This window comes from Pelodiscus sinensis, chromosome 4, assembly GCF_049634645.1.
Source record: "Pelodiscus sinensis isolate JC-2024 chromosome 4, ASM4963464v1, whole genome shotgun sequence".
NCBI classification, from domain to species: Eukaryota; Metazoa; Chordata; order Testudines; family Trionychidae; genus Pelodiscus; species Pelodiscus sinensis.
This window is the reverse complement of record NC_134714.1, coordinates 91,014,432-91,033,310: the sequence shown is the minus strand read 5'-3', so window position 1 is coordinate 91,033,310 and position 18,879 is coordinate 91,014,432. Positions and strand designations below refer to the sequence as shown.

Here is an 18,879-nt window from a genome sequence, read left to right as displayed (position 1 = left end):
GGTCCTGCCGTGATGGTAGGGAACGGGATTCAATGACCTCTTGAGGTCCCTTCCAGTGCTAGTGTTCTATGATTCTTTGACTTCTATATGATGAATATGGACTATTGTCCTCATTACAGTCTCATTTTTACATAGAAACCATTTCATTTTTTCTATATATTTTCACATTGTTGTGCACTCCAGAGTCAGATGGAGATACTGACAGATGACACAGTCTATTTTGACACCTGATAAACTCTGGAAACCTTGGTGAAGAATTTAAGCTAGCAAATGATAGTTCAAAATCCATCACTTCAAGACAATACTGCCAATTCATAATACCAAAATAAAGCTAATGTTTGTCCCCAAATCTAAGTGCATATGAATGTTTTCCGGATGGACTATTACTTTTCATCAGCAGTACTTTCCAACAAATTAGCCATTATGGTGATAGTGTTTCAGAAGCCAAGAAGTGCGGAATCACTGATGTGGCAATTAATAGCATTTTATGAGACAAGGTAATTCCTAAAACACATAACAGCGGCAAGCATTGCAGGCGCACTTCAACGACATCTCCCACTTGCAGTCATTAGTGAGCCAGCTGGTTGATGGTGTACATTTCCTCTTCTATCTTTATGAAACAGCTTAATCTTTCTTAACACCAAAAAAACCCCCCCCAAAACACTCAATCATTTTACAGCAAGATGGACCGATTCCAGATATTCATGGTCTAAGCTACAGTGAAATCTACTAAATGCAGATCTTCACTTTGTAGGTGGGCTGTATACTAAACATATCATGAACAGAAATATCACTATCAATCACTTCTGTAACTTTAACAGCCTATCGGCTATATGAACTAGTTTAAAACTAGTTTAAAACAAAGGTGGCGATGCATGGCATAACACACACTAACTCAGTTTAAGACAGAACAGTTCAAAAGTTTCATGAACCAAACTTAAATTACAATCTTAACTGGCAATAAACTTTAAAAAGCACCCTTCCAAAATTCCTATCACTTGTGATAGGAGGTTCTGAACAAATCAATTGTCTCTATGCATACTACAATCACCAGGTGATAACTCAGACAGCAAATCTATGACAGGTCCTAACAACATAAGTCACCAGAACTCAGGTGACTGTCAAAAAATGTTAATAGAGTCTGTGACTTTTATCAAGTTCCTAGAGTAACAGACCTACCTCGACAGATGGTCCCATTCCCCACATATCCAGGTTTGCAGGTGCAGCTATGTCCCCTGACAGTGTTAGTACAGATTGCATTCTCATCACAGTTGTGCTGTCCACTGCCACATTCATCATGCTCTACCAGGAAAAAAAATACAAGGGAGTAAAAGATCTGCTTTTCAGTTTGCCAATCTGACATTTGAAAAACGGAGTTAAAACGAATAACAAGGTTGCCACAGTGGCTGAACACAGCAGGGATTCAGATGTAAGAGCCTACTATGGACTGCTTCGGTTCCAGGATACAATGACTTATTCATGGCAGCAGTAGCTTGTTTATTTAGACTGAGGAGGAGAAAACTATCCGGGGTAAGTACGCAGCACTACCACCATAACAGTCACAGTACGAAGATTATCACTGTAGCACCTCTGATGTGCTGAGAACCCTCACCATCACTGCCCAATACAAAGAGTGGCAAGTATACATGCAAGGTAAGTAGTTACAGTAAGGCACACTGATGGCATGATCTTTAAAGGCCCAACCACACTTCCATTACAATTGTTCACATGCACAAGCCTATGCTGTGTTAAAGCTTGGTATAAAATACAAAGTAATGTTCTATGTTTTTAAGATACCTTCCAGACTAAGGGATCCCCTAAGCATCTTCTAGAGGGCCAAACACATATGGGCCCAGTGTTACTCAAGCTGCCAACAGGCCTGAAGGCCTACAACTTAGTCTCCCATCCCATCTGTATGTGACATGCTGCATGCCAATCCAGCAAAGTGTCAGTTTAAGCAACCTTGACCCTGAAGCCTCCCACTTCTCATATAGCTCAACCAGCTCTCTCCCTCTGCATTGTGGCAAGAGTTGAAGGTGGAGGAGGAGGAGTGAAGAGAAGCAGCAGTATTGACCTAGAAATATATGGTGGGATTTTGCCTGCCTCGTGCAGGTGAATTGCAAGCAGAAATCACATGTGAATGTTTTAAGAGAATGAGGAAAATTAACTGAAGCCAGTTAATTTGTTAATTCTTTCCACGAAGGAATGGCAGTCAGTGATTCTAAGCCCAGCTATGTGTGCAGGAAAATGGGTGTGATTACAAAGCGGACAAAGAAATGCTTCTTGATAGCGTTTGTCTTTATAGTTGCTAATACAAAAGTCAAGTTAGACTTTATGGACTCCTCTTTAATGGACACTCATCGCTGAAAGGTACCTTCTAGTGGGAACTGATTTTCACCTTATAAACAGACTCTCCTAAATTCCAGGTTGACACTGTACTGCAGGATAATTCAGACTGAGTGACAGATTGAAAGGACTCTGCTAGAATACATATTCTTAAAAAACAGCATAAATGTTTTTGCACAATATCTATTGGGTATATTTTTCCAAACACATTCAATAGCTAAGTGATATGAAATCTGCATAATTTTTCAAAAGAATATCATGGGGCATTTTAATCTTATGTTATTAAACAAAAAAATCATACATAAAAATTATCTGGCTTCAGCTGATAAATTCAGACTATGTTTATGCCGATCCCTTGCTTTGTGGCAGAATTCACTTTTGCTACTCTCTACTTTTCAGAGAGTTAGGCTCATTCCTGCGCACTGTGAACTCTTCTTCTATAGCTCAAAGGAATCTATGCAACAGCCTAGTTCTTGCAACTCCTACCTTGATTAAGAAAACCACCACACACCACTCAGCCCCTTGTGGCATACTAAGGAGAAGTTTTTATAGTGGTAACCCTCCCACCACCCCTAGAGGCAATTAGCACATTCTATTCTTAAGACATATTTTCTTTTAAAACAACATTCTCCCCTAAACCTCACCTACAAAGGAAAGTTGGTATAATTATTGATCTGTATTTCAGTAGCATCAGAAACACAAGGGACCCCATTGTGCTGGGCACCACACACACAATAAAATCAGCCCTGCCTTAAAGAAGTGACAATCTAAATAAATTCCCCTCTCACCATTCACAGTAAAAACAATATCCCATTAAAAGGGTGGGGGAGGAAATCTGTGTTTGCAAAAAACATACAAAAGCTTAATACCTTCGGGGCTCTCCCCAGGTGTTTACAACAATAGAGCTTCTAATGTAGACAAGATTCCAGAGCTGCAGCCTTTTTTAACATTCATGTCAATTAGATACAGTCTGAGAAATTTAATTGGCATCATTCTAATGCTGAATCTAGCCTTGGGAAAGTGCCCTACACAGGGGAACCTTCTTTTGCTAACACCATTGCAACTAAGGGATCCTTGTCGATGCAAGAAATTCCAAAATTCATTACAGCTGCAATGGTGGGAATTTTTTTTTTTAAGTTTCCCTAGTGTAGACAAGGCTATAGAAGAGTTAGCTACAGGCCTAGTGAGAATGAGACAGCATTGATCTTCTGTCAGGTAAACACAAATCTTTTATTCCAAACACATTCACCTGTGAGAAAAGAAATATTCTAAGACCCTGTCAATATGCTACTTTGGTTGTGTTTCATTCTTCCATTTAAGGTTTCATAGAGGGGTAGATGTTTTGTTCGTTTTCAAACAGTATTCATGAAAAATTCCCAAAACTTATGGCCTCACCTTGGCATGATCCATATAATGTGCCTCAGCAAAACTCTTTAATGGTTAATTGTAGCCCCCCAAACATATATAAGTGTCTGAAGAAAATGAAATACATCTACAGAAGGAATTTCAGAGAAGCAGAGCTGAGGACAAATGAGATGGACCAAAATTAGTGATGCCATTTCTGCAAGAAAGTGCCATGATTTTTTTTACATTATTGGAAATGTTTTGCAATAAATGGTTTCGTTTGGCCATTCATTCAAAAGATAACACCTCCAGCAGCCTGTGGCCTATTAACATGATGCTGATTCATTGGTTCAGTGAGCTCAGTGGAAGAGTTCAAAGCAAGGGGGAAAACTGCAAGACAAGATGGCAACCCACATTGGAACATGAAAACATTGGAAAAGAAAAGGAAATGAAAAGAGTAAACAAGAAAGATCTGAGGTAAGAGAAATCAGTCACTACTTGTTGAAAACAGGTCTTATTTTTGGCAATCACCCTTTTAGTTGGAATCCAAAAATGCAGAAAGGGCATGTAAAAACAAAAAAAATTGCCCTCTCAAAAATATGGTTTTTCAGGGTAGTTATAAAGATCGTATTTGTGGAGTGCTGGCATTTATCTGAGTGGGCTCTGTCATGGCTCCTTCCCCACTCTGGCCTGATAAATGCAGAAGTGGGGGCCAGCAAGTGTACCCCAAAGCCTTATCTACCAGGCTTTGGTATAAAACTTCCCCCAAAATCTTAAAAACCTAGATCTTGGGAACAAAACTTCCGCTGCCACCACCCAAATGTTGATAAAGAAATCAGGGGGAAGATCATTTGGGAAATCTCACCCCTAAGATAAAAATCAAGGCGCACAATTAACCACTGCCTGGTTAAAAAAAGAAAAGAAAGAACTTTTATTATTACAACAATATTCCTGTTGCAAACATAATGACTAGATAGGGAGGTAACAAAATATACTCATGGAGAAACTCCATGGGCCTAGAACTTAGTTACAAAGAAAAGCCAAAACATCTTTTAAGCAGTGCCAGATCTCAGATCCCATACCCAATCCTTAAAACAATAAAACCTAATGAAACTACCTAAACTTTACCCTACTTACAGAAAATGAAGAATGGTATCTGGGGGGGGGGGGAGGGAGAGAGAGAGAGAGACATGCTTGTCCCTCTCTGTAGCTGCAGAGAACTCCCAGAGAGACAAAAGGGAGAAAGAAAAAAACCCAAATTCCTTTGTCCCAGTTTGAAAAGTCCTACCTACATTCCTATTGGTCACTCCACCTGGCTAGGTGTAGTTAACCCCTTAATCCCCAGGCTGCTGGCTAACCCTCATAATCATGATAGGCTCGTTCATCCCTGATTTATGATACAATGTTGACAAAAGGAGAAAAGTCAGTGAAAGAGCTAGCAGCGGACAAAGGGTATGTTGATCCTATTGTACTAACCCACGGCTGGTCTGTGCCATGCTGGCTCGAGATTTGGGCCCACCTTCTAGGATCCTAAAGCCTACACCCCAGCCCCGAAATCAATGCTGCAGTGAAACAGCCCATAATCTGAGACCCACAAGCACAAGTCCACTGGTACAGGGCAACTATGAGTGTCTAAACAATGCTGACACAGAGAATGAGACATGCGAGTCACTGTTTTCCTAGGCTGATAGCATTTCTCCAAAGTATTAACATTTCAAGAAGCAATAATAATTATGGAAAAGAAATAATTTTTCAAGAGCAATAATAATTATAATTATAGTTACTCTATAATGAAGAAGTGTGGCTTCATAGCTCTGGAGTCAGAAGATCTGGATTACATTTCCACACGTACTAGAGGCTTGCTACACGAACATGGGAAAGACATTTAACTTAGTTATGCCTCATTTTTCCTTCTGTAAAATGGGGATAATATTTATCTTCCAGGAGTGTTCTGAGGCTTAACTAACAATAGTGGTTTTGAAATGGTCAAAAGAAAGATGCTGTAGATCCTGGGACTCAGACTGCTGACCCATAGGTCAGTCCCAGCCAGATCAATCGTTCAATATAGCCTGGGACTCCCGGTGGGCTGGAGCGCAGCATGGCCATTAGTGGCCACTCAAGCTCCGCCCCTTCCTGCCATTACCTCACCATCTCCCCCCACGGCACTCTGATTGGCATTTGGGATCATCGGGGGGGGGGGGGGGCTGGTGCTGCACAGCATAGTGGTTGCACCCTTCCCCCACTCTTCACAGCAGGAAGACTCACAGGGGAAGCAGAGTACAGTGAAACAAGTGTGCCCACCCACTGTGATTGCACTCCGCTTTCCCCATGGCTCCTTCCACTGTAGTGAGTGGCAAAGGGCAACCTCTGTCGCCATGCAGCACCAGGCATCTCTTGAAAGCCAGCTCCCTGTGTATCTTGGCTCCAGCCTACCCTCCTTACCCTCTATGCTGCTGAATCTCTATAAGAAGGGGGAAAAGGCGGACGAGCCAGTTTTTAAGCTAGTTCCTACCTGACACCGGCTCCTACTCTCCCTAGGTATCAGAGACAGAAAGGGGGCAGGACTTATCTGTTAATCATGTAGTCATCTACACAACAACATCCTTAGAACGAATCTGAGAATGAAGTGTTTGCTGCTGGCTTACATTCTGCTATTTTAACTTTTGTTGTTGGTTTTTATTTGTTTTATAGTGTGGGAGAAAAAGCAGTAAGCATAAAGAATGTACTGAAAATACAGCTTTCCTGGGTTCCTCACCTTTCTCTCCTCCCTTTCCAGCTAGCCACAACCCAAAATGACAAACTAGTAATTTATTACTAAGCTGTTTGTTGTCAGTAAAAGTCTCCTAGAATTTCAAAATCTTTTATGACCTTTCTAAAATCCACAAGAGGATTATTTTACAGCCACAGTATTTTCTCAGTTCATATTTGCAGCAGGGTACTTCCTGAAGCAAAGACAAAATGGCATATTCTCCCCTCAGCCATTGATCACGGATGCACTTCTGCTTTCATATATGATTGAAAAATTACTTCCAAGAAATTAGTCTTATTTTACCAAAGCATTTCTGTTCAAGAATGTTCCCCCTCCTGTCTTTGTTATTCCTAAAGTCAAAGCCCACTGTATACCCATAAAGTGAGTAAAATCCCCACAGAAAACTTCCATTTGAAAATGCTGTCACTGGAAAGTCAGCTCCAGTTAACGACCTGCCTCAGGCAACAGAGATAGCATGAACCTGAACAGAAATCTATAATGATAACACTGTGGATTTGGGAAAACTAAAGTTGTTTATGTACCATTAGAGATATATAATTCTATGCACGGTAGTTACAAATCTCTGCTTTTGATATTTTTAGCATACTCTTAGAAAACCTAATGAAATTAACCATTTATCTTGATTATTGGAACATTTTGGGGTATCTGCTAACAAGTAATCCAAGAGGCAAATCTTATTTTCAATACTACATGACCTTATATAAATAATAACCATACAAGAAGCAAAATTAATTCCCCAAGGCATAGCTTCAAGTAGATAACTTAGATATGACATATAGACTCAAAGAAAGTAGCACTACATCTTACATAATGGCTCAAAACAGTGTAAGTATGAAGAATACATTTAAGACAAGTTGTATCAGTTTGGAACCTGTATAAAAATACAAATGGAGAGCTAAGAGACAGATTCCATGGAAGAGCTAGCCATAATGTGGAAGAGAGTACAGACCCTGTTTTTGTTAGCATCCTAAATACACTAGATGCCTGAAAAAGACAAAGAGAGGTAATTCTCAATCATGATGGTGTAGTTGGCCATGCAGGGAGCCAAAAATGATGCAGCTGCCACACAGGACTGCACTGCTCAACAACTCCCTGGAAGAATTCTGACTAAGACAGACTGGATTGGATAGCTAAATATACACCATATGATTCCCCATAATTCCACTTACTCAATGAGTAAATTCTAGATCCAGTCATGTGAAAAATATCACTCATGCAAATATGCCTTAAAACAATACATGAATGAAATTTTAGGCAGCAAACAGCTATGATCCAGACAATAGAACTAATAGGTCGTGGAATCTCCATCTCTGGAGATATTTAAGAGTAGGTTAGATAAATGTCTATCAGGGATGGTCTAGACAGTATTTGGTCCTGCCATGAGGGCAGGGGACTGGACTCAATGACCTCTCGAGGTCCCTTCCAGTCCTAATATTCTATGATTCTATGATTAAACCCTGCAGGTAAGTCTTGTCATTAACAAATCTCATCAGAGAAATTCACTATGAAAAAAAAATTAACCATCTAACATTAGTTAACGACAGCAATGTGTCTCACAATGCCCTCGTGGACATATTGAGTTTGGAATCTTCTTCGATGAACTCCTGTGTAAAATCTAAACAGATCGTTGGCATATTTTCAGAACACAGGAAATCTTATATGAATTAGGGCAAAGTGTTTGTACATGATAGCAATACAGTATTTTGCAAACATCAAAGCAATCTCTGATTCCACTGCATTTTCTTTATCATAAATATTTAACACTGTTGACAGCAAATCACACCAAATTGCATTAGGCAAACAAAACCTGACAAAGACTACAGAAATCAGCAATATTAAGGTACCCCATTTTCCCTGTCACATCCCCCATCACTCAACTATGCTGGCCAAATTTCTGTGAAAAACTACAAAACTAGGTGCTCTCACTGAGGTGGATCGTTTACCACTTCAAAAATGCCCTGCATCTTAAATTGCATTCAGCTGAGGGGGCATAGCGAGAAGATAGCAGATCTTCCTGTCCTGAGGGATGTTACTTGCCCAAAGCAGCATATTATTCAGAGATTCTTTTTCCAGAGTGTTTGGAGAGTAGAGAGGGCTTTAGAAATAGATTTGGGAAATACATGCAAAGTCACAGATTAGTCCAAGGATTAAATCTCTTACTTAAAACATATAATCATAGAATATACATACAGATTTACATACATCATACATATGATCAAGAATTCCTCCTAAATGGGAAGAGTTAGGACCACCAAATTTGGTAGGACGCTTCCTCTTATCATAACTTAAAGCAAGGTAAGGATATGGTTGTGCCAGGGAAATGGGATTGATTCTCATATAACCATACAGAAAAGACACAAAATCACTAGGCAGGGGAAAGCTGCTGGTCCCAAGCCCCCCACTCTCCAGGCTCTCATTAGGGAGGGTGGGGGGACTCAAGCTGCCTCCCCGATTCACACAGGGACATTGCTGGCTGTGGCTGAGGAATGCAAGGGAGGTAGATGAACCTGGACTTGCCTTGGCCAGAAGAACATGCACCCCTCCCCCATCCATGCCTACTGGAGCTTCAGCAGCCATGGAGAGACACTTTTCACCTGGCTCCGAGCTGCCATGGTGAGAGAGGCTGGCATTGTCCTCTCTCCGCAGGACAGCCTGCACACTGAACCCCTCATCCCCAGCCCCACCCCAAAGCAATGATTTAAATGAAGAAAAATAAACATTTCTAGAGTTAAGGGACCAAACAGCATTGGGTAAATCTTCTAGTTATGAATATATTTTAAGTATCACTAAGCGCAAAGTTTTGACATGGGCTTCGAAATTGTTTCCAAAACATAGAATCATAGAATACTAGAACTGGAAGGGACCTCAAGAGGTCATTGAGTCTAGTCCCCTGCCCTCATGGCAGAACCCAGTACCATCTAGACCATCTCTCATAGATGTCTATTTAATCTGCTCTTAAATATCTCCAGAGCTGGAGATTCCACAACCTTCCTAGGACATCTGGTGTATCACATGTCCCCTGAAAAATCCTAATTTATGCCTTCAAATTGTGGCACTCATTATGTACACCAATGTGCCGTTCTTCATTCTGTACTGGCAACGGCCTGTTAGTGTGCACAAATTTAGCTTCTGCAGGGACAATCAGCAAATACAAAATAGTTTAATGTATATCTTAATTGCTTAAGTAACTACTAGTTGTGTGCACATGGGAAGAAAGAGGTGAGACACGACAAAGTGAGGGCCTACTTCTGAAAATTTGACCTTCGGGATACTATTGTATTCTGGTGCACTAGAGGCCTGATCCAGAATCCATTGGAGTCAGTGCACAGATCATCATTGACTGGAAGGGGCTTTGTTTCAAGCTATAGCTAAGCATAATCAGTGATGGTGTAATTTATGTGCCATTTCTCTTTGATTTTCTCATCTGGACTTTTTTGCCCTTTTTATTTCCCTTCTTTCTTAAAATACATTTGATTGATTTTCTCATCCTTCACCACTTTGGGCCACAAATGTGCTTCCTATCTTTTTTATTAATATAGAAGAATAGCTACTGGGTTATTGGTGTTAACACTCATAGCATCACTTTTCTTCTGACATTTAATGTGTATGATATGTGTTCCAGTGACTGGTACAGTAACAGCACTGACATATTTAATGAAATTCTGAAATGAGCCCTTAGCAAGTGAATGGACCTGTGGTGAAATATGCAATAAAACTGATACATTCTACAGTTTAAATCAGATGCTTTTCTTCACTGGAGGTTTGGGGAGGGATTTTTGGATTCAGGCTTTGCAGGTTTCACAGAAATTTGCAGAATCCCCAACAGTGCTTTATTGCTCCTCATTTTAAAAAGTAACCTTATGAAAAGATTTAGTGACAAAGACAACAGAGTTCTCATTTGAACAGGGCCCGCTATTAGTTGACCCCCCTCATACATAAGGAGCTAGAGATTAAATCTAAAATTATTACCAAGCAAAGCTGGAAAAAAAAAAATCAAACCTTAATGTTCTTCTCATGAGATCAAAATGGTGTAAGAAAGCAGACAGGGGGCTGCAGATGGGGGAGTTTGATGGAGGAAGACCTACTATGGTTGGAAGATCTGCAACACCTGTGCCAGCACCCCTTCTGTCTCCTCCGCCTGCACCAGTAGCCAGTCAGACCACCTGACCATGGATGTCTCTACCCAGATCCTGCTGTGGCTTTGCAGGGACTATTACAAAAGACTGCTGACACACCACCGGTGGAGGAGGAGATGGCTCTGTCTCTGGCAGCTGGTCACTTCCGGCAGCAAGCACTGCTCCACCCCTGCTCCCAGCCCTCCCACCATGTTTCTGGATATGGGAGATAAGGAAACACCCCCTAAAGCAAAAGAGGAGAAGTCTTATACCTCCAAGGCTGAGAGGTCTGCAGCCACCACTGCAAGGAGGAAACGTAGGGTAGTGGTAGTTGGAAACTCTCTTCTGAGGGGGACGAGGCACGCATCTGTCACCCTGACATGTCATCTCGGAAGGTATGCTGCCTGCTGGGGCCTATATCTGAGACGTTACACAGGCATTGTCGAGGATTATCTGGGCCTCTGACTACTACCCCATGCTACTCATCCACGTGAGCACAAATGATACTGCAAGGTATGACTGTGAGCAGATCAAGAATGACTACAGGTTTCTCAGAGCACAGGTAAAGGCGTTTGGAGCGCAGGTGATATTCTCTTCAGTCCTCCCTATCAAAGGTAGGGGCCCAAGCAGAGACAGGTGCATCTTGGAGATGAATGCCTGGCTGCAAAGATGGTGTCACCAGGAGAACTTTGGCTTCCTTGACCATGGGATGCTGTTCCATAAAGAAGGACTGTTAAGCAGAGATGGGGTTCACCTTTTGAGGAAGGGGAAGAGAGTATTTGGATTCACACTGGCTAACTTAGTGATGAGGGCTTTAAACTAGGTTTGACGGGGGCAGGTGATTCAAGACCACAGGAAGATGAAAAACATGGAGACCTGGGAGATGGGTCAGAAATGGAAGGGAACATGGGCTATAATAGCAGAGTTAAAGGAGGAACAAGGCAGAACTAGGGGGCAAAAATCACATCAGTATCTTAGATGCCTATAATATAAATTCAAGAAGTATGTGGAATAAGCAGGAAGAACTTCACGTGCTAATAAATAAACACAACTATGACATAGTTGGTACCACAGAGACATGGTGGGATAATACACGATTGGAATATTGGAATAGAAGGGTACATACAGCTTGCTTAGGAAAGATAGGCAGGAAAAAAAAGGAGATGTTGCCTTATATATTAAAAATGAATACACTTGAACTGAGGTGGAGATGAGCGTACAACACAGATTTGTGGAGAGTCTCTGGGTTAGGTTAAAAGGGTCAAAAAACCAAGGATAAAGTCATGCTAGGGGTCTACTACTGATCATCTACCCAGGCAGAAGAGCTGGATAAAGCTTTTTTTAAACAACTAACAAAATAATCCAAAGCGCAGGATTTGGTGGTGATGGGGGACTTCAACTATCCAGATGTTGAAAAACTAACACAGCAGGGCACAGATTATCCAACAATTTCTTGGACTGCATTGGAGACAATTTTTTATTTCAGAAGGCTGAGAAAGCTTCTGGGGAGAAGCTGTTCTTGATCTGATATTAACAAACAGGGAGGAACTGGTTGAAAATTTGAAAGTGGAAGGCAGCTTGGATGAAAGTAACCATGAAATCATAGAGTTGATGATTCTAAGGAACAGTAGAAGGGAGAACAGCAAAATAAAGACAATGAATTTCAGGAAGGCAGATTTTAGTAAACTCAGAGCTGGTAAGTAAGGTCCCATGGGAAGCAAGACTAGGAGCAAAAATAACTAAGGAGAGTTGGCGGTTTTTAAAAAGGGACATTATTAAGGGTCCAAAAACAAACTATTCCACAGTGTGAGAAAGATAGAAAGTATGGCAGGAGACCACCTTGTATCAACCAAGAGATCTCATATGATCTAAAAATCAAAAAGAAATTCTATTAAAAGTGGAAACAAGGTCACATTACAAAGGATGAATAAAAGCAAACACCACAGGTATGCAGGGGAACCTGCATAAAGGCTAAGGCACCAAAAGAGCTAAATCTAGCTATAGGCATAAAGGGTAATAAGAAGATGTTCTAGAAATATATTTGGAGCAAGAGGAAGACCAAGGATGGATTCAGCTATTGCTCAGTGAAGAGGGAGAAACAATAAACAAGATACTTGGGAAATGGCAGAGGTGCTTAAGGATTTCTTTGTTTCAGTTTTCATCAAGAAGATGGATGGTGACGGGATGCCTAACATAGTGTATGCTAGTGGAAATAGGATAGGTTTAAAAGTTAAACTAAAAAAAGAACAGGTTAAAAATTACTTAGAAAAGTTAGATGTCTGCAAGTCACCAGGACTTGATGAGTATCCTAGGATTCTCAAGGAGCTGATGGAAGAGGAATATTTAGCTATCATCTTATAAAATTATTGAAGTCAGAAGAGATTCCAGAAGACTGGAAAAGGGCAAATATATAGTGCCCATCTACAAAAAGGGAAATAAGAACAACCCAGGAAACTACAGACCAGTCAGTTTAAACTTCTGTGCCAGGGAAGACAATGGAGCAAGTAATTTCATCTGCAAACACCTGGAAGATAATAAGGTGACAGATAACAGCCAGCATGGATTTGTAAACAGCAAATCATGTCAAACCAATCTGATAGCTTTCTTTGATAGGCTACCCAGCCATGTGGATAAGGGAGAAGTGGTGGACGTGGTTTACCTAGACTTCAGTAAGGCATTTGATATGTTCTTGCATGATGTTCTTATCAATAAAACTGGGGACATGCAACCTAGATGAAGTTACTATAAGGTGGGTACATAAGTGGCTGGATAACCATCCTCAGAGAGTAGTTATTAATGATTCACAATCATGCTGGAAGGGCATAACAAGTGGGGTTCCACAGGGGTCTGTTTTGGGACCAGTTCTGTTCAATATCTTCATCAATGATTTAGATGATGGCAGAGAGAGTATTCTTGTTAAGTATGCAGATGATACCAAGCTGGGAGGGTGCTTTGGGGGATAGGGTCAAAATTCAAAATGATCTGGACAAACTAGAGAAAAGGTCTGAGGTAAACAGGATGAAGTTTAATAAGGACAAATGCAAAGTGCTCCACTTAGGAAGGAACAATCAGTTTCACACATACAGAATGAGAAGTGATTGTCTAGGAGGGAGTACTGCTGAATGGGATTCAGGGGTCATAGTGGATGACAAGTTAAACATGAGTCAACAGTGTAACACTGATTCAAAAAAAGCAAACATGATTCTGGGATGCATTAACAGGAGTGTTGTGAGCAAGACACAAGAAGTTATTCTTTCACTCTACTCTGCGCTGATTAGGCCTCAATTGGAGTATTGTGTCCAATTCTGGGCACAACATTTCAAGAAAGGTGTGAAGAAAGTGGAGAAGGTCCAGAGAAGAGCAGCAAAAATGATTAAAGGTCTACAAAACATAAGCTATGAGAGAAGACTGAAGGAATTGGACTTGTTAAGTTTAGAAAAGAGAAGACAGAGGCTATGTCTAGACTGCAAGCCTCTTTCGAAAGAGGCTTTTTCGAAAGATACTTTCAAAAAAGAGCATCTAGACTGCAATCTCTTCTTTCAAAAAAGTGAGCCACTTTTTCGAAAGAGAGCACCTAGGCAGTCTGGATGCTCTCTTTCGAAAAAGCCCCGTTTCATTCAAGAACGCCTTTTTTCGAAAGAGCACTTTCAAAAAAAGGCGTTCTTCCTCGTGAAATGAGGAGTACTGCCGTCGAAAGAAAAGCCGTGTTCTTTCGATTTAATTTTGAAAGAACACAGCTGTAGTCTAGATGCAGGTGACGTTTTTTTTTAAAAAAGGCTATTTTTTTTTAAAATACTCTGAGGTCTAGACACAGCCTGAGAGGGTATCTAAAAGGATGTTACAAAGAGAAGGGAGAAAATGTGTTCTCCTTGGCCTCTGAGGCTAGGACAAGCAGCAGTGGGCTTAAATTGCAGCAAGGGAGGTTTAGGTTAGACATTAAGAAAAGCTTCCTGTCAGGATGGTTAAATACTGAAATATATTGCCTAAGGGGGCTGTGGAGGTATTTAAGAGAAGGTTAGACCTGTCAGGGGTGATCTAGGTGGTGTTTGGTCGTGCTATGAGGGCAGGGTACTGGACTCAATGACCTCTTGAGGTCCCTTCCAATTTTAGGATTCTATGAAAACTAATTTACGCTTTGGGATACCAAACTTTTGTGAATTGTTTGTGGAAGATCAAATTCAACTCAGCCCAAATCTACAGTTTGAGACATGCTCAAGTTTAGAAAAGCAGGGTCAAACCAGTTCCTCAGAGGTGAACGGAAAACCAGGGCCACCAATAGGAAGGAGAGGCACTGGAGGCAGCTGCCCCAGAGCCCAGTGATTTAAAATGGCTTGGGGCTCCTGACCGCTGATGCCGTCTAAGAAGAAGGAACGGCCAGAGCCCTGGGCCCTTCAAATTGCTGCTGGAGTGCCCTAAAGCACTGAAAGGCTGACTAGGGAAGACTAGCTCCGAGCCATCTCCTAGAATCCATCAAAATCTCACGTTGGTCCTGTGGCAAACTGACACCTCAACAAGCTGTCCATAAATCAAATGAATTATCAATCTGGTTAAACAGCCATTCTTTGGCAGGAAAAGTATGTGAGCAGGAAATTTACACCTTGGCAAAGAACACCTAGAGGTTCCCATCTCCACAGACTGGCTCTCTCCTAACCCTCAACTAGATATCATTTTCAAAGAAAAAAGCTCCAAGAAAAACAAATGGAGGCCCCAAAATATAGCTCTCTCCATCTCTATTTATAGCATCCACACCACCTTAAGGACAAAGAAGTCCTGGCTGGGGCAATTCTAGCCATTACGACTGCCACAGCATGTGGTGAGAGAGACTTTCTGCTTTCAATTCACCTAGCTTGCTGAGTTAGGTGTTACTTGCATTTTAGCCTTTTTTTTCTTTTTTTTTTTTTGGTAACCATATCTTACTTGTGTGTGGTTTTGCTTGTACTCCCTTAAAACCTATCTTTCTGTAGTTAATAAACTTGTTTTATTGATTTATCTAAGCCAGTGGGTCTTTGGATTGAGACATTTGGAAAACTCCACTTGAGATAGCAAGGTCTGTGCATATCATTTTCTACTGGTGAAATGAAAGACTTGATATAAGCTTGTGTTGTCCAGAAGCGTGGTAGGCAATACAAAATGAATATTTCTGGGGAAAGTCTGAGACTGGGAGTTTGCTGGTGTCTCCTCCTGTAGGTAGTGAATTATATTGAAGTGTAATGCATGAGTGGCTGGCTACAACACTGGTACAATATAGCTGAGAGTGATTTATATGCTGGAGGCTGTGTCTGGGCAGATCAGAGTTGTTGCTCTCACAGTGAAGCAATGTAAGAGGCACTCCACGTTGAGAAGTGAGGGGACACAGCTATTCAATATGCCAGATTGCACCCTGGGGAAAGTCACAGTATTGGTGAGGAGTGTGATTCTTCATGACATTTTTACACAAGCAAAATGGTGTAGAGGCAGTTGAGCTGGAAAAAAAAAAGCTTATTTTGGGCAACTGATATAAACTATATCAGCAAAGACATTCTTCTTCTGTACTACGGAGGTTTGCCAGTACAGCTATAGCAGCAAACTCTTTCTGGTGTACATCTGGCCTCAGTAAAAGAGACCTATGTGGTGTTTAAGCCATTTGTTGGCATCTAATTCAAGCCTTTCAAAGTTAAGAAGTTAAAGCTCTGGAAGAATTCCTAAACTTCACAAAAACTGAGCTACAGAGGAGCTGCCAGTCCTGGACTAAGACTCTGTTTCTGCAAATCTTAGCTCCACAGACGGTGCAACCCTGGGGAGTTTAACTTTGCCAAGAGTTTTAGTTAATTTCAATTGAGTAAGTAGGGTTTATACGCTGCTAAGAGATATCAATGATCTGTGCAAAGTTAGCAATGCATAAAAGAAAAAATGGCCAAAAATTTAACATTGCAAATACAGAAAATATCCCCACTGCTGAATATTGTGCAACTGTAACACTCTGGAAAAACTGAAAAAACAACAACAAATAGTTTAGTAGCACTTTAAAGACTAACAAAATATGTAGATGGTATCATGAGCTTTCATGGGCAAAACCCACTTCTTCAGGTGGCCGGAGTGTTGGAAGTCCGGATCTGAGAATAAATAAGGGAAGAATGGAGGGGGAGGGGAGAAGGAAAAAAATGGAGGGGAGGAAGAAAAAGGAGACAGTGAATAGATAAGCTTTCAGAGGGATATCCGAGTTAGTCTGTAACAGGAAAGACTTAAAAAACAACAAATAGTCTAAAAGCACCTTAAAGACTATATAGATACAAGAGGCTGATAAGAACCATTAGTTTTCACTTGGAAAGGAAGATGACCAACAGTCTGATGAGATTTAGAAATAAAGATTTAGGAGATTTGCTGTCAATTTCTAGAAGTTTAAAACTAATATTTCTTGTTGGTTTGCTTGGTAATTTCATCCTTTCAGAGAACCAGATACATTTAGTATCCTTTATGCATGATAGGTTACGACTGCATTGTACTGTGACTAGAGGACGGGTCTGAAGATCAAGATTCTATTCTTGTGCAAGTCACTTTATCTTACCTATATTTCAGTTGCGCTGTCAGTAACACATACGTATGCTTACTACCTTTGGTAAAAGGTGGTTCTCATCTGTGGATGAGAACAGTCCATCTTAGTGCTAAGTATGATAATTATTCATTACTATCACACAGTTGATTTTTTAGATATTTAGAAAGCAGCATATAGTGAGGTTTATGTTTCATTCTCTATTAGCTATAGCCTGATCACATTAAGATCAAGGAGATCTTTGCAACTGACTTCAGTGGACTCAGGAATTTGCCCTAGAAAACCAAAAACCAAAAACATACAGAACCATAATCTATTTACTTGTGATTATCCCAAAAGCACAGCCTGTCTGCATGCGTGTGTAAAATTGTTGCTTTTTTTCATGTCTGGTATAGAGAACAATCTAAGATTATGTCAGGGCTGTTCCCCACTCTGGCACTACAAGTGTAGAAGATGGGGACCCACAAGAGACCTTGAAATACCTTGCCTCTATAGGCTTCTGCTTAAAAGCTCCCCAAGATCACAGATTCCCGGCCTTGGGAGGTATCTGCCATCACCAAGTGAAAGAAAAGAAACCCCTTTCTTCTTGAACCCAGACAGGAAGCATTTGGACTTCTACTAGAGGGGTACCCCAAGCTCTTTAACCACAAGAGAGCTTGGGGGGAAAAAGAGAAAAACTGCAGACTTTGGGAGCTGACCTCTCAGTCTTAGGCATGCAAGCGCAGACCTCCTGTTTCCTTCCAGGACACAAGAATCAAATCACTGCCTTAAAAAGGTGATTTTATTAACAAGAAAACAAAAAGATAAACTTGATAAAGCATATTGGGTTGCTAGGTGTTACAGAGCAACTAAGAAAAGAGCAGATTAAAACACGAGGAAAAAATGATATCTCTGGGCACAGCATAAATAGTGAATGGCGGGAAGAGCACATGGATTTTACACAGAGAAGTTTTACTCAACAGCAAAAAAACAAACAAAAAAAAACACCACACCTGATCATGACTAAATATACATTTTCTCTCTACTTATGATCTGGGCTGATCCATACTTCAAGACTCAGTTCACTCCCATGTCCAATATTTTGTTATAGGCATGGTAATTCTGATTACGCATCTGTTCCCTCCAGCCCTTTACTTACAATTTCCACACCAAGAGAGCAGGCAAGGTATCAATGTGCTATTCAGATTTCAGCACTGTATCCCATTTGGTTCTTCTGGCCCCCTGCCAACACCCTTAGCAGGGTGTTTAAAGGGTTAAACCTGAGTTTAACCCTTTATCACCGGGTGCTGGCCGGCACTCCTCCTATCCCATCACAGGAGATGCCTACATTTAATTTACAGATTAAGTAGATGTACGCAGGCTCATTTTGATCAAGCTAGCACACTAGAAGTGTAACCACGACAGTGTGGGTGATGGGATGGGATAGCCACTACAGTAAGGACTGCTCTGGGACCAGCTAACCCATCCCCACTGGCTGCACCTCTATGGTTACTCTTCTATCAAAGCTCAGTCAAAGCTAGCACACCTACATCGGCTGCCAGCTTGAATGTAAATGTACCCTGAGTCTTGGAATTCAGGGTAACACACTAAACAGGAAAGCAAATGCACAGTTCCAGCAATGTAAGCCAATTCTCAACTATAGGAATTTACTAATCAAAAAGAGTGCTAAAGAAGGGGACCGGACGATGAAAGTCTCACCTGTCTTAATCACAGGAACTCTAATACATTAAATTTGTCCTCTTCACACCACCTAAACAGTTACTGGCATGAGGAAG

General features: G+C 41.0%; 1 protein-coding gene across 6 annotated transcripts in view; it reads right to left on the bottom strand.

The window, feature by feature from the left end:
• NELL1 (neural EGFL like 1) overlaps window positions 1-18,879 on the bottom strand; it is a 469,358-nt gene that overhangs the window by 185,743 nt on the left and 264,736 nt on the right. For 4 of the 6 annotated variants that reach the window (XM_075927737.1, XM_075927739.1, XM_075927738.1 and 1 more), the window contains exon 14: window positions 1,180-1,302. The exons of the other annotated variants lie outside the window; for them this stretch is intronic. In XM_075927737.1, the coding sequence (XP_075783852.1) occupies window positions 1,180-1,302 (123 nt within the window). The remainder of the gene's footprint in view (window positions 1-1,179; window positions 1,303-18,879) is intronic. 6 annotated transcript variants of the gene reach the window in all.